At 46.9% G+C, this 22,014-nt stretch overlaps 1 protein-coding gene across 3 annotated transcripts in view; it reads left to right on the plus strand.

Annotated features, from left to right (window-relative positions):
• LOC308193335 (uncharacterized protein) overlaps positions 1-22,014 on the plus strand; it is a 212,099-nt gene that overhangs the window by 5,883 nt on the left and 184,202 nt on the right. The window contains exon 1 of one of the 3 annotated variants that reach the window (XM_080587919.1): positions 6,866-7,742. The exons of 1 other annotated variant lie outside the window; for it this stretch is intronic. Coding sequence is in view for 1 of the 2 variants with exons in the window: in XM_080587924.1 (XP_080444050.1) it covers positions 7,740-7,742 (3 nt within the window). In the remaining variant the exon portion in view is untranslated. Of the gene's footprint in view, positions 1-6,865; positions 7,743-22,014 lie in introns of those variants that run through there. One more of the 3 variants, XM_080587924.1, reaches the window with a different exon arrangement.

Consider the following 22,014-nt stretch of genomic DNA (forward strand, 5'->3'; position numbering starts at 1 on the left):
TTATTGAGCTGACTATCAGGCTTTCACAAAGGGGGACGCTGACACTGATGACCTTTACCCAAGGAGGACTTGGAGGAGGATACACTGGATTTCCATTGTAGCATGACTGAGACCAGCTGGCCCACAGTCCTTTCCTCATGTCTGTCTGTGGAGCAGGCAGGTATTAGCTGCAAGGGGAAAGCTCGCTCTCATCCTGCTGCTCTCGTGCTCCTCCCATGGCTTCCCTTGTGCCTGTGAGTCTTGCATCTGTTGGTGAATCTGGACGTAAGTGTGGCACATGAAACGTTCTTCCCATCTTAAGCACCATATTTTTGGCAGGAAATGTAGGTGCCATGCAGCGCGGTGCATGCAATCACTCCGAATTGTGGTCGGATGAAGCAGAGGAGTGGGAGGGAATCATTCAGGTGGCATCACCATCTCCATTTTCAGGTTCTCACTTAGTGGCACACTGAAAGCACTTGCTCAGTGCAGGATCCCAGGGCTGGCTGTTCATCTCTCCATGCTGAGCAGCTCCCTTCTGGTGGCTGCACCAGCCCAGGGTGCTGTTTGAGGATGAAGAGCACTGGGGCAGCCTCCTCCCTCAGCCTATGCATGTGTCTGAGCTGGGCAGGGCAATCGCAGCTCATCGTCTTGGGCCTGCCAGACTGCAAGCTGTGGCTGATGCACCGCTGGGCCACTCTTGTTCCGCCTTTATTCCTCTCTGTATTGGGAGTCTTCAGGGTGGCACTGGGTTTTTGAACACTTACTCCAAGACCTTATTCATACAGAGAATTCATACTTTATTCATACCGAGTTTATTCATAGCATTCTGTCTTGTTAGCCCTCTGATTCAAGGCATACACAAGGCTATGAAAGGGGGGTTAGCAAGTGGATGTGTGCTCTGAATGCTAATAGCATCTGCTTTATTTTTATGTCCCTTTCCTACGAGTATATGGTGGATCAGTGTGCCCAGGTCTCGTGTAGGAGTGGGTCGTGGATGAATGGTAGCTTTGATTCAAACCAGCCTAAGGAAGCAACCAGAAAGGCTGGTTGTGGGCAGAGAGTGCAGTGCTGGAGTTGGGATAAATTTCCCCCCTCCTGTAGGGAAAAACGCTTGCAAAAGTGAGGGAAGAAATACTTCAGTTAAAAATTTTACATGGAAATTGTTGACTTTTGGGGGGCTGAAATAAAATCTGACAGTGAAGTCTGATTTTTTTTTTTTTTTCATAACACCAACCTTCCCTTTTCTCTCTTCTGTGATTCACCGGAGTTCTGGTTTTACTGAGCCACTGCGTGCATAACAGGAGTTGCTCATGGTGGGACATGATGAGATATGGAGGGAAGCTGGCACTAGTCAGAAAATTCACTTGTGAAGAGGAAAATGCAGAGGCTGATTCACCTGAAGGACAGATCTAGTGGGACCCTCTGGATGATCCAGTTCTCCAGTTGATATGGTTTAGGTTGTGGCAGGGTCTCTTCTGCTTTTAAGTGCTTGTTTCTTTGTGAATGAAAACCAAGGCCTTCCAGGGAAAGTGAAGACTTGGTGCTTCGAAAAGGAAGAACCTTTAAAAAAGGAAAATCTATTCAGTACAAAAAAAACTTAGAGATGAACCAAAGCCTGCTGGTGGAAAAATGTGGGTGGTTTTGATGGGGAATCTTAAGCATCTGTATGTGCTCCCTCACGTAACATTGTGTGACTGACTGATGCCTGGATGGAGTATGAACTGCTGGCTTTGACCTAGGAATCTGAGTGCCCTGTACTGGTGACCTCACTTTGCTGGGACAGCAGCATAAGGCAGGACGTGTTGGCTGAAAGGCCCTTCGGTGCTTCCTGGCTGTATGTGGGGTTTGATCTGTTGGGACACACCATTGGTTTGATTATGTGCTGTTATATGCAGCTGTTTCTAAGTTGTTTTTTTTTTTTCCCTAAGAGATGAGCAATTTGGGTGGGACTGACCTGTGCCTGCTAGGTTATGTTAAGAGATGTTGCTTCAGAAATTATATTTTTACAAGCTTTCTTTGATTTCCTGATCCAGCCGCTTTTATACTTTCTAAAACTGACAGCATTGTTTGAGCTGTACATCCAAGTACATCAGCAAATCCCCCAAGTCTCTCCCGCAGAAGCATATGCACAAACACTTTAATTCTTGTTTAAAACTAAGCCTTTGTGTATACCTGAGGCTTTACTCAGCCATTAAAGAGCAGCATCTGTCACCTAATAGTAATGCCTGGCAGTGCCCTGGATCAAGGGGAAATGAATGGATTGGTGCCATGAAATGGAATAGCTATAGCCCATCAATGTGGCTGGAAAGCTGCTGTTCCCAGGTTTCCTGCATCTGTTGCATTGCAGACTCTTAGCCAGGATGATTTGGGGTAATCTTGCTTCTTTCCAGCTTTAGTAATTGGAGCGATATTTGGGTAAGTGGAATAATCACAGTTTTCTGGCAGTAGCGGTTTGCAGGAGTTGGAAAAAGTCTCCAATGCTGAGAAGGTCTCTGTGGTCTGACTGCTTGGACCGAGGTGGAACAGGCGTGTAAGGGAAAGATGGATTTAATGAGGGTGGGGGTTAATTTCATTGACTAGACACAGTGTGTGCATTAAGGGAGGACTGGTGGAAAGAAATGACAAGCGTACTTGCTACTGGAAAAATAAGCAATTTCTATCCTTTTCACATGAAAACTTGCTCAAGGGCATCTCATTCCTGTGAATATTCGGGCTTCCTGTTTGATGCCAACAGTACCACTCAATCCCTTGAATGCACTGCCTCACTCTTGGGAGCCACATTTTTTTTTAAAAGATTTCAAAACAGTCTCTACTAGTACCATTGTTTTCTTTTAATCTATTCACCCAGACATCTTTCTTTTTCTGCATCCTTTGGCCCGTCTTGAACGTGCTTCTTGGCTCACTTACATATCTGGAAAGCCTCCTATATATATATATTAAAAAATATATGTGGATATCAATTTACTTGAAGTTAAACGTGAGCTACACAGTGAGTGTCTTTCCTGAGTCTCCTTTTCTTTCCTGTTTGATCAAGTCCTCTGTTGGTTGGTGGGGAAGCTAAGTGGATACCTAAATCATTGGAACTAAACTTCTAGGATATCTTTGAGCACTTATTTTAAGAGGATTTTTCTTCTGGAAGTGTTTGGAAGAGTTTGAGCCCAGTGCTGCTTTGGCTGAACACGAGCTGCCAGGAGCAGGAGCTTTCTTCATCCTTGTAGCGTTAGTCATGGGCACCGAGGCTGAAACCCTCTGGTTTAGACCTGGTGCCACCAGGCTAGAGGTGGGATTTGTGCACTGATGAGAGCTTCTCACACTTTCTGCTTGGGTGATACGGACCTTTGTAGTTGGCAGTCTCGCTAGGGCGATGGCTTCTGCCGTTTTAAAGAGCGCAGGGTGAGAAACAGCAGCAATTTCACTCTTAAACTTCCCCTGTCCACACTTGACCGCCTCTGCAGGTGTGTCCTCCAGCTGTGAGATGGACGTGAAGGTTACTCGTGCTGAAAGGGGCCTGTGCTGGTGAGACAAGGGGGATGGTGGAGCAGAGTCGAGGCACTGAGCCATCTCCCCATGGTTGAGCTCTTCCTGGTGGTGGCAGACCCCTCTTCTTCCTCCTTACGCCCACTGTCTCCTGCCTACTAGCCCAGTGATCCCTGTCCTGTTTCCGAAGGATGTTTGGAGGAGCTGAACCCTGCTGAGCAGTGGGACAGTGTGGGAATGGAGCTGTGCTTTCAAACCACTCACATGCGCACTTCTCTTCTGGCTCTGGTTCTTGCCCCACCTGGTTAAAAGTCTCAGGTGCAACTGGGAGGAGGTTTTGCCTTTCCGATTTGGTTTATGGTTGTCTGCAGGAAGGAAAACTGGGATTCTGCTAAGCAGCTACCAAGCACTGTATTACTGCAGTTGTGTGAAGTGCTTGAAATTTAAATAAAGGCAGTCGCCACCACCCAGCCCAAAGGCAGGAGGGAAGGGCTTGCTGGCTGGGCAGGGGTTTGACACTTTGCAGAGGTATGTGTTTCCAGCCCTTTGCTTAGACATCTGGGTAAATCAATTAACGACATGTTACATGAAACTCGGCTGTTTTTCCCTTTTTTTTAAAGAAGAAGAAAAAGTAAGAGTTGTACAAATGCCCCTTTTCTTTCTAAGTCGGTCCTTGGGGAATACAAGGAGTTAATGCTGGTATTTATAGAAACAAGCTGCACTAATAACCACCATGCAGCTGAGAGAGCACTGGTGAGGTTATCAGCAAACATGCAACAAAAAATTGGTTTTTGAAGAATTAAAGGGCTCTCATACCCCTCCCCTCTTGCCCTAAAGTGTGGGACCAGCGTGGTTGCTGGTACAGAAATAAAAGGTATCACAGGAGAGTCATTGTGTTACCAGGAAAAAAACTATCTGTCTGTCTCTCTCTTTTTTTTTTTTCTTTCTCAAACTTCCTGGTTGGTCAGGCCGGGGCTGACAAAGGGGAACCAGTCGTGTCCAGACACATTGCAGACTTCTGGCAAAATAGCCCAAGCTCACGAAAATTTACACATTTCCTGGCACATGGCCAAGCCTGCTTGTAGGACTTGGCATGGATTTTCCTTCAGTTAGAAAATCGCCTTTTTTTTTTTTTCCCCCCCCTTCTTCTCAGCAGGCCGGGGGATGGAAAGCTCCTGTGTGCTGGGTCAGAGCTGCAGAAAGAAGTAAAAGTTTGGGTACAGAGAGCAAGTGCTGCAGCTGCATGCCTTTGGTTTAGGGATCATCCCGATCCTTGATCCGGCTGTGCAGTACCTGGCTGCTGCTGCCCTCCGCGTGAAGGACCACCCCATGGCCGCGGGGATGTGGATGTCCTCTGCTGAGCACCTCCTTGGGTTGCTGCGAGTGTTCAGAGTGGCGGGAGGGACTGGTTTTATTTGGGGAAGGGGGTGGGTGGGGGTATCTCTGCCTGGAAATAAAGAGTTTTGAGGAGGATGGGGTCACTTCTTGTGACCTGTGACAAAGCTCACTCTGGAAGGTCTTGCCTGGCTTGGGGCTTTGGACCAGCTCTGAGGCCTCCTCTCTGCTTCTCTGTGCCTCACGGAGGCAGGATTGAAACCAGCCTCCTGCCAGTCAACAACCGTGTGTCATTTCCTTCCCTCTGCGAGCCTCACTCTTTCCACAGAGCAGACTTTCAAATTAACATTTTCAGTTCATTAAAGATATTTTTGCAAACATTTTAGTTCTGTAAAAACTGGGAGCTCATCTGGAACTGGTCTCACCCATTCAAAACAAGCATTATTAAAAGCCCTCCGCTTTGGGTGGGCTAGGCCAGGGCATCTGCCCTCCTGCCCAGCCTGGGGCGATGCATGGCTTCCCCATGCTGCTTGGACTGCGAAAACAGACTTCTTTCCCCCCACTGACATTAGAAAATATCTGGGGGAATGAGAGTGTAGTTTTAATACTCATATCCATTTTTGACAGCTCTCCCCGGTGTGAGGCACCCTCCCACAAATGCACCTCTTTGTCTCAATATTGCTCATATCCATTGCAAACTCCCCCAGGGTATGTGCTTGTCTCAGTTGTTGGGGAACTATGGATGTATATCCTCCTGCATTAGGCTGGGAATATAATACCAGCCCCTCCCTTGACACACGCACACTTCATGGCATGTAGTTTAGAATAACATGCAAGAGTCTGTGCTCTCAACCAAAAGCAGGGAGGGGAAGAGCTGCCTGTGCCTGGAAATGTTCAGCCCTTTGCGGGATTTCGGTGTCTGGAGGCTGGTAATCCGAAGTAAGTGGAGCAGGAAGGAGAATCTGGAATTCTGGATAAAAATTTCAAAGCACAGAAGTGATCCTGGCCCATGGCCTTGACATACCTATTCAGGGATCCCAAAGTATCTCACTCAACCTGGGAACGGTGCTGCCTGTGACCGCCGCAGAAACACAGCTGCGAAGCAGTGGTTGTCCAACAGCGAGTAAGAGCAGTGCCCCGCAGGGCTGGAGGCGAGCTGGGCTGTGAGCCCTGGGGCCCTGGTGCTGCTGGACTGATAGAGGGTGATTGCAAAGCCCACGTTTGTGCACAACCCCTCCTGCAGGAGTAGGGCAAAGGAAGCAGATTTGGGATTTCAGGTGTATCGCGCAAGACTCATTTTTTTGGCCAGGAAGCAAAGAATGGCACATTCAGTCAAAACAGCACAGGACATCTTGTGTGGGTGGCACGCAATTACCCTGGAGCCCAGCCAGGATGCCAGGATTAAGACCAAATCTCTTATGAAACAGAACAAGGGATCTTTCATATGCACACCGTCTTTACCGATTGCATGGCTGGGGCTCCAGATTTCCACGTTCCTCACTGAGGTGGCACTGGTGCATGGACCTGCTGCTGGCTCTCGGGACAGGCAGGCTTCCCTCCCTATCTCATGTCCTCAGAAGTCATTCTTCTATTTAATGGACTGTGGGCTTTGACCATTTTAATTTGACCTAAAGGTCAGGAAAGGATTTTTACTGATCCAGGGTTTTTACGACAGATTTATTTCATGTATATGCTTGACTTTTATTCATCTGCTCTTCATGGCACAGTAGAAAGATACTGCACTGCTGCTAATTTGCTCCGTGTAATCATCTGGGTGACAAGTTCTTTCACTAAACTGTAATCTCTTCCAGGCGAGAGCCGCATTCAAATACAAACACATACGTGCAGCAGAAAGCGCAGTGGTTCTGCTGCTGTATTAAAGTTCGTTTTACCACTTACTTCCATTTGTCCGGCTCTTGTTTAATCTGCAGTGCCCTGTGTTAACAACATGGAGCCTTCTTTGCACGGGGAGCTCAGTCTCTCACTCACATGGGCATTTGCGTGTTGCCGTATGAACTACCTGTACAAATAAGGATCCAGAAAGTACACAGGATTTGGTGGATTTTATTCTCAGCTGAGGGGCAGAGGCGCATGAACCTTTTTGACTTTTGGATGGTGGGTGGTGGTGCTCTTCAGCTTCCTCTCTGCTTGTGAGGAAGCCCCGAGGAGCGATCCCTGGCGCGAGCCAGGTACCCTCTCCACTTCCCTAGATACACCCTCAGCGAGCAAACAAACAGCCGAGAAGGAAAACCCACAGAGGGAGCTGCTCTCTCAGATTTGGGTGGACAAAGGAGGGGAAGTTAAAACTTGGACAAGATGAGACTTTTTTTTTCCCCTGAGAGTTCATTTATTTTCTTTTCCAGCTCACCCCCCTATTTCTTCTACATACACATGTACGCACACATGAGCACATGTATGCATGCTTCTTGCTCTTTTTGTCCTTAAGAAGATTTTCAGATGTTTGAGTAGTGGGGCCCAGGGCAGCTAAATCACAGCAGGAGGCACCCAGCAAGGCCTGTGCTGTAGAGCATTAATGCATCCTGGTGAGGCTCCTAGGATGCCACGTGGGAGCACTCTTGTGAGGACTTTCTTGTCCGTGGGCTGTACTCCACGGCTGCCCTAGAGCTGCCCTAGCAGCGGAGCTGGCTGCAGCATTTGGGCAAGATGTCTTGCCTCTTACCTGACGGGTTCAGACCCGAAGGAGATTTATGCAGTTGCTCTATCTACAGTCCACTTAAATTCCCATTGGTGTCAGATGCGTCAGTCAAGGAGTGCTATAAACTTCGGAGGACCTGGGATGAGCCTGGCAAATCTGCAGAAGAGGTTTGAGATCAAGAGGTAACCCTTGGGCTGCCTGCATCCACCTAAGCCTGCAATGTGGAGGAAAATCCCCATGCTGAAGGGAAAGCGTTCCTGGAGAAGGAAAGGCAGCGGAGGTGCACCCCATGGTAAGCCTCAAGTTCCCCTTTTGTAGGCACGTAGTTTGTAGGGATGGTTGTTAGATGGGCAGCTGGTGGGTCGGGTCTGCACAGCAGGATGGGAGCCTCAAGACCTGGGGACCCTTGGCACAGATTTCAACCAACTAGCCGTGTTCACTGGTTTTTAGTTTGTTGGTGACTTAAGCTTCAGGTCAAGGTTTATCTCTCTTTCTGGAAAACAATTTGCTAAAGCACAGCATAGGAAGGTGCCTGTATTTCATGTGTTGGAAGCCTCTGGATGCAGAAGCAGGGATGGAAGTAGGTACTGTGGGAGGCTGAACTAACTGGCCGTAAGAAATTGCATCAGACTTGGCATGGTGTCTCAGGTAAACCATAGGAAAGGGTTATCTGGATAGGTCTGCGTGCGTTTGTGATGCCTTCTCCTCATAAATTTCTGCAAGTATGCACTAAGTGAGACTGAGGTTTGAATTTTATGGCAGAGGTGTCTGTCCCACAAGTACAAACATCTAATTAGACCTGACATAGCAGAGGCATTTCCCTGACATTTATGCCACACTCTTTCAATCCTTAGGAGCATGCAGTCTTGTGGGAGGTGCAACAAACAATGTCAGAAACAACATAACATTCTCCATTAGCCACGACCCCTGGAAAAAAAAAAACACAACAAAAAACACCCAGCCCTCACACTACTTTTTATTAGGCACACTAAAAGTGAAAGCAGAAGGGTGGGGCTGGGTTTGTCGATCTTCACTTGTAGGAAGAAATAAAATGGCTCATTTAAATTCTTAAGAACTGCATAGGAGGCAGGAGACACAATGAGTACCTTGGAGAAGAAAGGCCATCAGCTGAACAAACTAATCACATGGTAATCAAAGGGGAGTTTTACAGAGCCAACTGAGAAGTGCTTTAGAAGAAGTTCCAGCTAGGCATAGCAAAAGCCCTATCAAGTGACATTTTTAATAAATTATAGATTAAAAAAAAAGGCACAAAGGAATGTGTAGCAAAAGGGAAAGACAACTCTAAGACTTTCCTAAAAGGTACACGCTCTGAATCTGTGCTGCCATCAGTTCCACAGGGAACTGGGCAGGTTTTCACTGCTGAGGATAACTCTGAAATCCCATTTTGCCTGTGAGCTTGGTTCTCCCGAGGGGTATTGTCTGGGCTTGGAGGGACCTCTGAAAGTTTGCACTGGAGGTTAGGTCCTCCAAGGAAGTGGATCCCACAGCAGTGTGTCAAAAGGGATGGGGAACCAACCTGCAGGACCAGGGGCTAGTGCGCTCATCCACAGCATCTTCTCTGGTAGCCTGGCCTCATGGGTGCTGTGAAGGCATGAGCTGCCACGTGCTGAAAGATTACTGACCACTGTTCCGAGCAGTCACATCTACAACAAGACTTAAATAGAAATTAGTAAGTATTTGTGTGGGGCAGGTCACCTTCAAAGCACTGCACAAGCAGGCTTCGCAGCACTGCTGCATGGGGGGACAGTGACCTTTGTGATGGTCAGTTTTAAAGGTGAACTAGTCAGGATTTCAGTTTTGTCAGCAAAAGTGACATACAGTATCATTTGCGGTAAACAGGAAACGAAGTTAAAAGACAAGGCAGGGAACAAAGTCAAAAACAACCAGTGCTAACGCTCAAATAGGGAAACAGAAGGTGAGAAAAGACTTAAACAGAAACGTCCCAAACTGAAGAAAAGTGATTGATTTTAATCAAAAGAACTAAGTTCTTCTCTGGTGTAACTAATACAGGCAAAAGTTATACTATGTGGAAATTTGGCCTCAGGGAAAATTTCTCGGGGGGGAATATAGGAGCTCAGAAGTACCTCATGCGTCCTGGTGGAGACCTCTGAGCGAAAATTCATTTTTGGAGGGCAGGAGCGGTGCCCTGTAAGGAGCAAAGTTTGGGGTCAGACAGACATTAAAGTATCTGAAATCAGTGTCCAAAATGTGTTTACCTAAATCGCAAAGCAGTGCTTGCAAGCAGAAGTTTGAATAAGTCGTCTTTGGGGTTTTTATGGATGCTCCCAATCCCATCCCAAGATACAAGCAGGTTCATACGGCTTTAATATTTGTCTTTAAAATCTACCAGTTTGGAAAATTTCATTTTAGAAAAGCTAATCAGAATTCGTGCGTCCTGATGCAAACTCACTTTGCTTCAACTTCTGTTGTTGGTTTTCGTGTCTCTTATAAATAAATTAACAAAAGCTTAAAATTGATGTCAGTTTTAGAGGCATGAAAGCAGTCTTACCTGTGAGCAGAGGGCAAACATGGAGCAGAAGCAATTTTTTGTGGTTTAATTTTAAATCCATTGGAACAAAAGTACTGGGAGGATCCTAATGGGAACTATGACATAACCTTAAATGTAGGCTAGTGTGGCAAATTCAATGTTGTTGTAATTGCCGTTTTCTGTTATTACAGACTCCAATTTGACCCATTGCCTTTGCTTTCGCTTTTTCCTTCAGCTGTTTGAGTTTTGTTAGCTTTCCCAGCAAACAGGGATGTTGAAGAGAAACACTATGTGAATTGGTGCAGGTAGCAGCTCCGGTGGCTTTGAGGCTCTTTCACTTCTGGTCAGCATTGCAGCGGTTGCTTCTTCCCTTTTCTTGCCACGAGCAGCAGGATGTTCTAGCCATAGTAACTCTGGCTCTGCTGGCCCTGGAGAGCAGCTCAGAAACGGGAGCTGAAATTGTTCCCAAATCCAACAAACTCCAGAGAGAGCTCCCAAGACGAGACTTCTTTATTCCTGAGGTTTAAGCCAATCTACTGCTCTTTCATTGGCATATCTGGCTTTGTGTTGTGGACGTGCTTGTCAGTAGAGGAAATTGTAGGTAAATCTAGAGCAACAGGAGTGTATCAGACTTGCAAAGCTAGACACTTGTACTTCCATATGGCAAGAACTTATATGAGTTCACTCAGCTGCTTGAAGTTACTAGTGTATGTACACAGCTTGCTGAACAAGCATCTCTGTAGGCGTCTAGGACTGTAGTGTTAGCTGCCTGTCCTGGAGGGAAGGGAGAATCTCCCCCCTGGGAAATGTTCCTGTTGGACCTCAGGCTCCAGCTGAAGCAGTGGGCACTCTCATCTTTGGCCTCCTGTTGCAAAACCAGAAATTAATGCGAAAAAGCCCCTCTGTCTGTTTTTTTGCATATTGATTTTCCATTTCAGCTGGACCACTGGGGCCACGTGGTCCTGCTGGGGTGGGAGCCCCAGGCACAAACCCTTGCACAAGTATTCTTCCTTCGTGTGTGACCACTCGTCAGTCTTTGAAGATACCCTGCATTGTTGTTAGCTTTACAATGAATGCAGCTTCTTCTGGGGAGAGCTTTTACAAGCAGCAGGAGAGTTTGTTCACTGCCTTAATCGCTTGGATTAGAGTCAATCCTTGGTCAGCGCTGCTCCCCGGAGGCTGGACAATGAGATTTTGGCTTAAATTTCTGAATGGGGGGGTTGCCTGCGTGTGGTTTTGAAGAGGGGACAGTGCATATGTGGCACACCGTGTGTGCACGCTCTCATTGCACATCACCTTCTGTGGCCAACAGCTGGAAGACCCCAAAACTGCCCCTGTTTAGGTGAGACATGATATGCAGACACGTTGGTGAAACACAAAGCACACTAGTTTTCAGACTGTGAATATTTGAAAACTTGCTTTGACTTCATTGAAAATACAAACTTGATTTTTTTTGGCAATAACAGCAACTTAATGCAGATTATTTTTTTCTTTCTCAGAAGCATGTGGAAAATCTCCTTCCCTTTTCGTATGAGAAATACTAAAATTATTTTTTATGACTTCCTAGAAGCATTCAGATGACATAGAAGCTGAAATTTATGAGCAAGCCTCTCCTCACGCATGATGTGCTTCATCCCTCTACCCCCGCTCCCTTTTGCTAATTTTGTAAACAAAAGTCACCGAGGTTGGAGAGAAGTAAACACAGATATTGCTTCCACCAATAACAGTGGGAACTGTGATTTAAATTGCACCTGTTCCTACCAGTCTAAATTATTTTTAATCATGGTGAGAGAAAACCGGATCATGAAGCTTTGTCCTGCAGTGAATGCAAGTACCGGCTCATCAGGGAGGGCACAGCTTCCAGCCTGCGCCACGCCATTCTTCTGGCGTTTGGTATGGGGAAGCTGTAGAGCTGCAACCTTCAAGTGTGTCTGAAAGCTCATGCATGCTTTTCTCAAACTCTAAATGCAGCAGGAGGATGGGGCTGAAGGCTTGAATACTTATTTCTAAATACTTCTACATGAATGTTTTTGATCTGCTAAAAGGAACATTTCCAATCTCCCAAATACATCAAGTGCTCTCGGGGCACATTATTAAGACTGGTAGAAGTGACACCGTGCCCTCACCTTCAGTGAGCTGTTTCACTGTGGGCTTCAGCATTTCTTGTTCGGGCTCATGAACCCAACTTGGTGTATGCAAGATGAGGAAGGAAAAAAGTTGTAGATAAGGCTAAAACTACTTTGGAAAATTAGCCCTGGAAGTCTGAGTTGTGTTCTTACATCATTCTGGGGTTTGAACACTGACCAATGTAATTAATGCTACTGACTCTGGTGAGCCTTGTTGCGTGTTTGTCCATGTCAGGGAGGCAATAAAAGCCAAAGACTTTTAATTTTTATTTTTTTTTTTAAATCAGTTCCTACCAATTTTGCAGTGGTGCAGTAAAGTAACTGAGTTCAGTGGAATGACTCCTGACTTAAGTGGGTGTAACCAAAACAGCAGAGTTTTTACCAGGCATGCCTGCTTGAATTTTCTGAGCAAGGAATTTGCCGAGATTCCTGTGACATCTTCTGAAACCCCAGTTACCACTTAGCCCCCGAGGCTCTGACTATCGCTATGGGCCCACGTGCTGATATTGCTGGGGCAGGCAGCGCTGGGGAGGGGACAGCCAGACATCAGCAGGACCAGACCCCCTCGCTGGATGGCAGATCTGGGAGCAGTGCTTTGAGCTTTGACACCACTAATACTGCAGAAACCAGTGTTAATGCAGTGGACTAGCTGTGGACCAACCATCTCCCCTGGAGTTCAGAAAATCAACCAGTAAAATACCCAGATAACTGCATGTAAGTCAGCAGATATGAGTAGATGCTCCACAAAGTGCATAAAATAGCTGCTTAAAGGTAACTTTGGGTGTGTTTGGTAGTGGGAAAGTCATGCAGCTCCATTAAAAAACATGGGTTTTACCACCAGTTTAAGTCCTCATTTCTTATCCTTTATTATCTCATTTCTAGTTTATCTCCCTGGCCTAATTTGTTCTCGCTCCAAATGTCTCCATTGACTTTAATTAAGCTGTTTCTTGGCAGTGTCTTTAAGAGAAAAGGCTTTGAGGAAAAAGAGCATTTCAGTGTAGCAAAAGAAGGTGGAGCCAGGGAGGTGAAGGTGAGAAATGGTTTTGCCAAGAGCTGCCATTAAAAGAAATTATATACACGTATATATATCTGAAAGATGAGCAACTGGCTTTTCCTCTGGTGGCAGTATAGATTTCTTTTCCTTTTTTGAAGGAGACTGCACTTTCTGGGCACATGTTCCCCTGGACAGGGCGCTTCAGCCTGGCTGTGTGCAGGAAGGTCCCTTGCCAACACAAACTTCATGGCTTTTGCAGATTTCGGCTCCATTGCTGCAAAACTGTTCAATGTCAGTGGAGCAAAACTGTGAGCAAAACCTGTGTAGCAGCAGGGCTTTTCCTGATGTTTGAAGATCTCGTGTGTTGGAGGCGACCTGGTGGCATTGCTCGTTCCTGGCCACTGCAGGCATTGGAGCCGTGGTGGGATGCCAGACTGGGGAACTGGTGCCCAGGGTCTGGTCTCACCATGATTCCCGACCGAGAGCACTTGTCAGAGAGTTCATATCAGAAAGTAGAGGGATGAGGAGGGATATCCCTGAATAGCGAAAATTACCTGCTGAAACCCCCCCACGAGGTGATTAGAAATCACATATTTTCCGTGGTGCTGTTAAATTGCAGATTAAGCAGTGAGTGTGATAAAACCCTATAGAGAGAAAAGGTCCATCGGTGAAGGAAGGGGGTGGCAGGGACAAAGGGAAACCTGCAGACAGCAGCGTGGTTTTGTTCAAGTGTTCACCTCGTTTGGTGTGCGTGCAGGTGTTGAAGGGCACGAGCGCGGAGGTGGTCGAGTCAGTTACTTTATCAGTCGTAAAGAGGTAATTATGACCCTTATTGGACTGAAGACTGTAAAAGGAGACTCGATGCTAGTATTTACTGTATTTTTCTCCCCCTCTATTAAAAGGACGACGAATTTTGAATTATGATAATAGCTGCGCTCTTGGTTTAGGACTAGCCTCCCTGAAATTTTCAGGACCACTAATTTGTGGTTACTCCAGTGTTAGAATGGACTCAGTGGTGGTGGCCTTTAGACTGACAATGCAGTAAAAGTTTAAAGCTGCAACTGCTTCAGAGCCAAAGAAAGAGAGAAGATTGAAACCTAAAGGTTAGCATGAAATGCACTTTACTGTTATCTATGAGAACAAATGAGTTAAAAAAATTTCAAATACCAGAATACCCTACAGGGAGGAGATATAACTATTAAAGGGCTGTTATAGCTGCAATAAATGTAGGAACAATAAAAATAAATTGATGAAGTAAATGTCAGCACTGTTCCCCTGAGCTGCCCCCACACCTTTGTCCAAAAGTAGAACATCTCCAATTACAGAGGGTGGAATCAGCCTTCAATGACAATATGACAAGGACAGAACATAGAGCAGTGGCACAGGGAACACAATTATGCACAGCCTTGAAAAATTGTATCATAGTGCAAAGTATGGAAGAAATCAATTAATGACGAAGGGCCTCCACTTCTGTCTAATAATCCTGTAAGGGAAGGATAACCATCCTCCCCTCCTTGCATTGAAAAGGGAGAAGGAAACAACAAGAAGAATGAATATTGCATAAACGAAATTCTGCATAATTCTGCGGGTCAACATTTGCACACTTACAGTGTGCGAATACTCCTCTTTACCCGTTATTATTTTCAAAACTGTAGCTTTTAAGAAGGTATTTAAATGAAACCCACTTCATTGGTTAAATAGCCCATTGAAAAAAAGATTTCTTTGGTGAAAAGGCCAAAGACAAGAAAAGGAGACAGCTCAAATCCAAAGCCATGAGCTGAAAGGGAAATGCAAAATTTAGGAGTAAACAGAGTAGATGGTAGAAGACGATTTATCTTGTGCAATTTACAACAGGTGCTAAACATTACGAAAACCAGAGCTATTAAGCAATCAAATTAAGCTATAATTAACAGAAGAAAACTGTGCAGGAATTCTAATTAATACATATCTGAACACATCCATGATCCCCTCCGACAGCTCTGCTTTTTCAACCCCTGCCACTACCCGAGAATAACTTAAGGGGTCATACTTTGGGAGTGAGTGGGGTTTCACAGGTATCAGTGGCTAGTGAGATTCCCCACGACAGCTAGAGCCCCACGTGCTGGCTTGAAGGGATATGCTTTATTTTGGGGGCAGTATGCTGAGGTGGCAGGAAGAAAGATCGCTCTTTCATTTGAAGGTCCGGTTTAGAGCAGACTTTAACAAGCTGGGGTTCATCTTCTGGTTGTTCCTCCTGCTCTCTGTGGTGTTCCTCCATTCATGAACCCCGTTGCCTGCTTTTCTGTTCCCTGTGAGGCATTGTCTCTTCCTCACCCTCTGTTTCTGAGTAAGCACGTGGCTCAGTCCAAACATCTCTGCAGATATCAATGAACTGGGGAGCAAACTCCATTTTAACTTTCTTTAACCTTTAAAAAAAATAAAAATAAATAAATAATAATAAAAAATAATACAAAAATAAGAAAAGAATGAATTTCTTCTAGCCTGGCTCACTGTTTTCTATTTACTAGTTCCTGTCTCCATGCAGAAATCAAAAGCATAGCAATGTGGGATGTGCACTGGGTTCCTGGGATGTGCAGGGCTGTGCCTGAATGAAGTGCTCTGGTGGATGCACCTGAAGATAGGAGAGGACAGACAACCAGAACTTCTTCGTGAGCTTTAATTCCTGCTTTTCCAGGGACCTGACGTGTGGTTTTGAATGAGACAGCGGATGGCATGTGTGTCCTGGTATTCCAGGTGACTAACGGGGGTGTGAGATGGCTGGGGTTATGACAAGTTTGCATGGTTTGGGTTGAAAGCAAAGCTCGACTCCCTTGTCTACAGGCTTCCCAAAACTGAGATAACAGTGCTTCCCCACCTCACCGTAGTGTTGTGAAGATCAACTGGTTAATGACTGCATGGCACTTTCCAGTACTATCATTATAGTACTATAGACTCTCTGAGGGAGGATTTGTTATTTTTACAAAATTAATTGTAAATCCAATAGAAAATAATTCAGCCTCTGAAATTCTGGTGAGATAATTATTGTGAAGACGGTATTAGTATAGTGCCTTTCAGATGATTCACTACTTTAATTATTAGTTTCTAATTCTATGCAAATATCATTTAAAAACCCTCTAACCTTCTCACAAGCTGGCTGTGTTACCCCCCCAAATACTTAGCCGACTAGTTCACTCCTCCTGTGCTGTGCTCTTCAGGTGGATCTCTGTGGCTGGCAGCCCTGCCCTGGTGGCTTTGGCAGAGCACGCCGAGGTGAAACGTTGCTGAGCTTTTCTTCTCTCTTGATTTGATCTGGAAGGTGGCTCAGCTCAGTGGTTAGCCTTCGCGTGTGGCTGGGCCTTTCCTTGTGTTTGTCCTCATGGAGTATCTTCAGCCTTGGTCTCTCCTGTGCTATCCTGGCCGTAACAAAAGCCTGTGGTAGTTCTTCAGGCCAATAAACAAAGAGGTTTATTGTGAAGGCTAACCACAATTGCTGCTGTGGGCAGGGCCATGGTTGGATGGAAATCACTGAAGTCTAAGACTATGCTCCCCCTGTCCCAGCTTTGGAAATGCCATGTGGATTTTGGGGCAGTTGAGATAATTTAACCTGGTCTCCTCCTCCACAGGAGAGGAGTTTTTCTGCAGTTTTAAATGAATTGGGCTGGAAAGATGTGTTTTAACCTTGTTCTGAATAGAGGCAAGTGTAGTTGGGTGCTGCGGGATGGGACGGTGTGCATGGAGGGGCTGCTCCGTGCTGGCAGGGAATTCACGAGCCTTTAAATCTCTCTCAGGCCCTGCAAGCATCGCTCCTGGAAATGACTGCAAGTGTCCTAACCTCACGTGCATGGCTATCCTAAAGCCCAGCGTGCGCATGTCTGCCTGCAGGATCAGGGCCTCAGTTATTAATAAGCATTTATGAATAAGCATTATTAATTAATTATTATTCATAAGCATTATTAATAAACATTAATTAATTATTCCCACCAGACAGAGAGGAAAACCTCTAGTTTATAGCTGGACATACGTAAGACACATTAAAAAGTGCAGCCTGGGCTTTTAAAGTGAATATCCTTCACTTTTGTCGGCTGATGTCATACACATCAAAGCTTTTTTTTTATTTTTTTTTTTTAATTTTTTATTTTGTGGTGAACTTTCTCTGGTTTTGCTCTTTGCTGTGTCGACAACAGTTTTCATATATTTTTTTCTGATCTCAGGCATGGGTCCCACTGGAGCAGCCCCTGCTTAACTGCATGTGCTGGTCCTGGGAGCTGGACAAGTGTCCATCGCATCGTTTCTCTTTTCAGCTCCTGTTAACTTGTAAATGGATTTTTGATGGTTAAGATACAGCCTAAGTGGGAGTTCTCCAACGCCAAGGACGAGGTGAGGTTCCAACCCCAGCATAGGGGGCTTTCAAGGGGGGGAGGACTCGGTGCGGTCTCCAAGCAGAGTGTGGGCAGGGCCGGCTGTGGCGGCCGCGGGAAGCTGCCCTGCAGCCACGCGCCAGTCCCACCACGCCAGGGGGAAGAGGACGCCCAGCGCAGGCAGGAATTCAAGCAATTAATCCTTTACTTAAAGAATAATAAGCAGCCAGATTTTACACACTGAAAGTGGGAACAAGGTAAAAGGGGTTAAAAACTAAAAAGCAAGGACAGCAGACACCAATTAACACAATGCTAATTGACAATTTCCCCAAGCCTCCATGAAACATGCCAGACCTATTTCCCCAATTACTAATTAAATCAAACCGCACGCACAATACTAATTTCCCTAACTTAGGGAGTTCGGTAGACAAATAAAATGTGAAACTAACTTAAACACGCTCTCAAAGTGCAGGGTTAGAGATGGAAGTGAATCAACTTTTGCTGTGGATAGCCTCTAAACGTCTGGCCGGGTTGGGGAGGTGCAGGCCCATCGCACAGGGGGTGCTGTTGCAGCTGGGGATGGTGGAGGAGATGTGGATGTACCATCTCAGCCAGGTTGTGCCTTGCTGGGTATTTGGGTGCAGCGGTGTGGATGGGGACAGGTATTTTGCCCGGTGCTGAAGTGGGTGTCTGGTGGGCTGTGGTGCCTCTGTCCTTGTGCTCGCCGGGGCAGCGGTGGAAGAGGAGCAGAAGGACAGCTCAAAGTCTTCCAGGTCGTTGTGCTTTATCAAACCGCTGACCCCTCCCCCAGCATGAAATAGGAATGAAATAGCAATGCGATAGGTTAATGCCGATAATTAAAGAGAGTTTAAAACTAAGCAGGAGACTGAACTGTGTGTGTGGGTGGCTGGAATGGTTGTTTGATGTGAAAGTCAATGACTGAATTATTCAGAGAGAGTGATTTCCAAATGATAATTTTACATTTTACATAACTGATTTTGATTTATTGTGGCGGCACCCAATAGCACTGCTGGAGCTGAGAGGTTCTCGGCTCTGCCGCCGTGTTCGGTGTTTTAGCTCGGGCAGGAAAACGCCCTCGGAGCCCAAACCCAAAGCCACCAGCAGCTCCTGCCCTGCCCCTCGGCCTGCCATGGGGCCTGGTTTCCTTCTGGAGCAGATAAAGGGGAAAAGGCAGACCTGTCACTTCTGCTGCTTGGGTTCTTTAAAGGAAAAAAGCAGGGAAAGTATGTCTTTCAAACAAAATGGGTTGTTTATGTGCCTGTAAAAGGGCTGGCTGCTTGGTTGTATTTCTGGGTGCAAGCAGGCTCTCAGGCATCATCCAGATGCTGACCTGGGTATCGTGGTGTTGGTGTTTGCATCCTCCATGGCATTTCTCTTGGTTTTAGCGTGAAAGTGCTTGTTGCTTGCTTTCCTCATTCATGTTTTTCCTGCTCCTTCATGCAGATGTGCAGACTTCATCTGGTCATTTTTACCATTAACAAGTCTATTTTTTTCCTACAATACATTGCTCAGAGAAGAATATGAGAGCCCTGATGGGGAAAGGTTCCTGGAGATCAAGGTGAACAAAACTTCATACCCGTGGTACTCAGATGTTGCAAAAGAGAATTTGAAGGAGTCACTGCTGGGGGCCAAACTTGGGTATCTCAGTGTAAATTCGGGATAGCTCTGGTGATACGGCAGTTGCTCCAGTGCCTGCTCAGGGTGTTGAGGTGAGACCTGGCTCGGGGACAGGTCTTCGACTCCCACCCAGGGCATCTCTCAGGGCCCTAAAGCTGCTCGTGGTCCATCGGGGTTAGCAGGAGGATGCGTGGGGATGGCCATGCACTGCTTTATGTTCAGTGCCACTTGCCAGCTTTGCTTGAAATCTGGCCTGAAAATCAGGCTGTAAATCCTCCGTGAGAAGGCTGTTTGACGAGACGTATGGTACCTTCTGCGCCTGGGTGTGCCAAAAATGCTGCAGGGACGTCCTGGGGCATTTGGGTGTTTCTGCTTTGTAGCTACAAACAAGAAGGAGAAACAGCCTGAGGAGGGAAGCCGTAGCCCCGGTCCAGGCACGGTGCACAGGGGACATGTGTCCATTGGGACCCGTGCCAGCTGCCGTCTGCTGTCCAGGCAGGTGCTGGGACCAGCTCGCTTGGTTTTGGGAATGCTTCTGCTGAGACTGCAGAAAACAGTGGAGGACCAGGCTCCGTCCCCTGGCACATTGCAAATAATCATTGTCATTTCCTGAGGCCAGGCTGTTAACCCCCTTCCCTGACGTGGGGAGGGCTCCGCGGAGCCTGGTGGGACCGCTCCAGGGAACCGGTGCTTGCCTGCACCACACTCATGGGACTGCTCTGAAACGTGGGAGCTCGTCACCCCGTGTTGACCTGTCCTGGACCCGGCAGGGGCTTGGGTTTGGGTAAAGTTTGAGAGATGAACACAGGAGATAAATGCACCGGTTCTCCCGCCGCCTCTCCTGGCTCGTATATTTGTCCTGCCACAGCCCCTGGGACTTGGAGCCCAGCAGGATTTACAGCTGTGCCTGCAGCGCGGGTCTCTGGGGTCTTTGCTGTAGTTATTCTTTGTGCCTGGGAGGCGGTGGGTGACAGCAAAAGTGCTGGAGAGGGCAGAGGGATGGGAAGTCCTCAGGTGGCAAAAGGAGAAGTGGAGGGGACAAGCCTTCGTGTTAGGGGTGGGCTTCGTGCCCCTGTTGGGGTGTCAGCAGTGAGATACCTGGTGGGGATAAGCACTGCCAGGTGCCACCAGCGGAGACATGGAGAAACGGCTCGGCGCTCCCACCCTCCTGCATCCCCACTGAGAGCCCTGACTGCTCGCACACAGCATCCCTCTCCCCAAATAAATGAATATTTAATTTCTTCTGGGAGGTATGGCTGATCCAGCCAGGGGGGCTGTGGGACAGCTCTATGACAGTGTGAGTAGGCTGATGGGATGTGTGGGATGGTGCTGACACTGGTCCCTCGTGGTCTGGGTGAAAGCCACAGACATCGGGTCGTCTCAGAGGAGGCTGCCTCTCTCCTCCTGGTCATTAATCCTACCTGGGGCCAGGGAGATCTCCACTAATGAAGGCTTCTGTGAGATTGGTTTGCTCTATGGAAAAGCTTCCGTTTCAGTGAATCAGCAATTTCTGATGAAAAATCTTTTGTCTGAAAATTCCCGAGAAGCTCCAGCTCTGACCTCGGCGCGGCTGCCTTCCTTCGAGCGCATTATCAGGATTTATGGCATGCTCCCATGGTTTATTGTTCTACAGTAAACTGAGCTGCTGGATGAGGTTTGACTATCCTTCTGGGCATGGGAGCAAATCAACATCGCTGGACTATCAGAGCTTGCATGATTTAGCAGAAGTCTCCGCTGTGGAGTGGGTGAGTTACCAGATGAGCTGGCTCTTCACCTCTTTGGGATTGCTCGGGCAGGGCACATGTCTTGCCTTGTCTGGTGCTACTATGTGTCTCCTCCCTTCGGCCGTTCTGGTGAGTGGTCCTGCAGAAATGTTTCCAGTGCCACCAGCTCTTCGGTTATAGAAAGAAGTGGTGGCTGCTTTGTGAGTTTGTAGCATGTTTTCTGAAAGCTGCTCGTGTGGAGAGGCTACTGGCTGGTTTGGTTATGCCATGGACCTGTCAGGAGTGCCTTAGTGGCAGTAAATAGCCATGATAAGACACGGTGTCTGCTATAAAAAACTTGCAAGGCATGAGAGGAGAACATATATATATTATTCCCATTTTACAACTGTAGTCCAGGTGCACTGTTACTACACTATTTGCTCAAGGCTGCAAGAAAAGAAACCCTTGAGCTTGGAATTGAAGTGAAATCTTCAGAATAACATCACCATCCTCAAAGCCTGCAGTAACACCTGCCACTTCTGGGTTTCCAAGCATCTGTATTTACCTCTTTCAAGACCACAACAGAGGGAACGCGATAGCAGAAGGGCTCTGACAGGCACCGAGTGAGGTTTGTCCACAAAAGAGGAAAGAAGCATTATAAAAGGCACAATATAAGCGGGGAAGAATATCACTGATGTACACCGTCAGGGCTGAGGCACACGCTGTAGACGAGACCTTCTCTGTGTGAATGCTTCTGTTAATTTTAACGGCGGTTAGTAGTTTTGGAAGTGGTACAGAGAAATGCTGGGATGCATGGGGAGCGTTCCAGCTGATCCTGCCTATACCTGACAGCTGCTTTTACCTGAGGTTCCCCAAAACTTCACAAGCTGTGTATCTGGCAGCTGGGGCAGTGAGGTACCCCAAGGTTGTGCCCGTCCCAAGGGGAGGCAGCGTGCCGGGGCCGGAGGCAGGAGCATGGCCTGTCCAGAAGGCCAAACTCCCTCCCCGTAATCATCCAGAAAAGTAATCAAATTACTGCCTTTCATGTCACATTAGTGAAAATGGATACTAGTATGATGCATATTAATATAATATGATGGGGAATTGCTAATACAATTAGACCATCACATTTTATTAGCACTGGAGTGACAACGCACACTGAAGCAGGGGCGGGCAGTGAGCGTCAGGCTGGTGCGCAGCTCCTCTCTTTGAGGGGCATGGGGGCCTGAGACTGATACAAGGGCTGACCGTGTGGGA

This window comes from Anser brachyrhynchus (assembly GCF_964034855.1).
Source record: "Anser brachyrhynchus genome assembly, chromosome: 3".
Classification (NCBI taxonomy): domain Eukaryota; kingdom Metazoa; phylum Chordata; class Aves; order Anseriformes; family Anatidae; genus Anser; species Anser brachyrhynchus.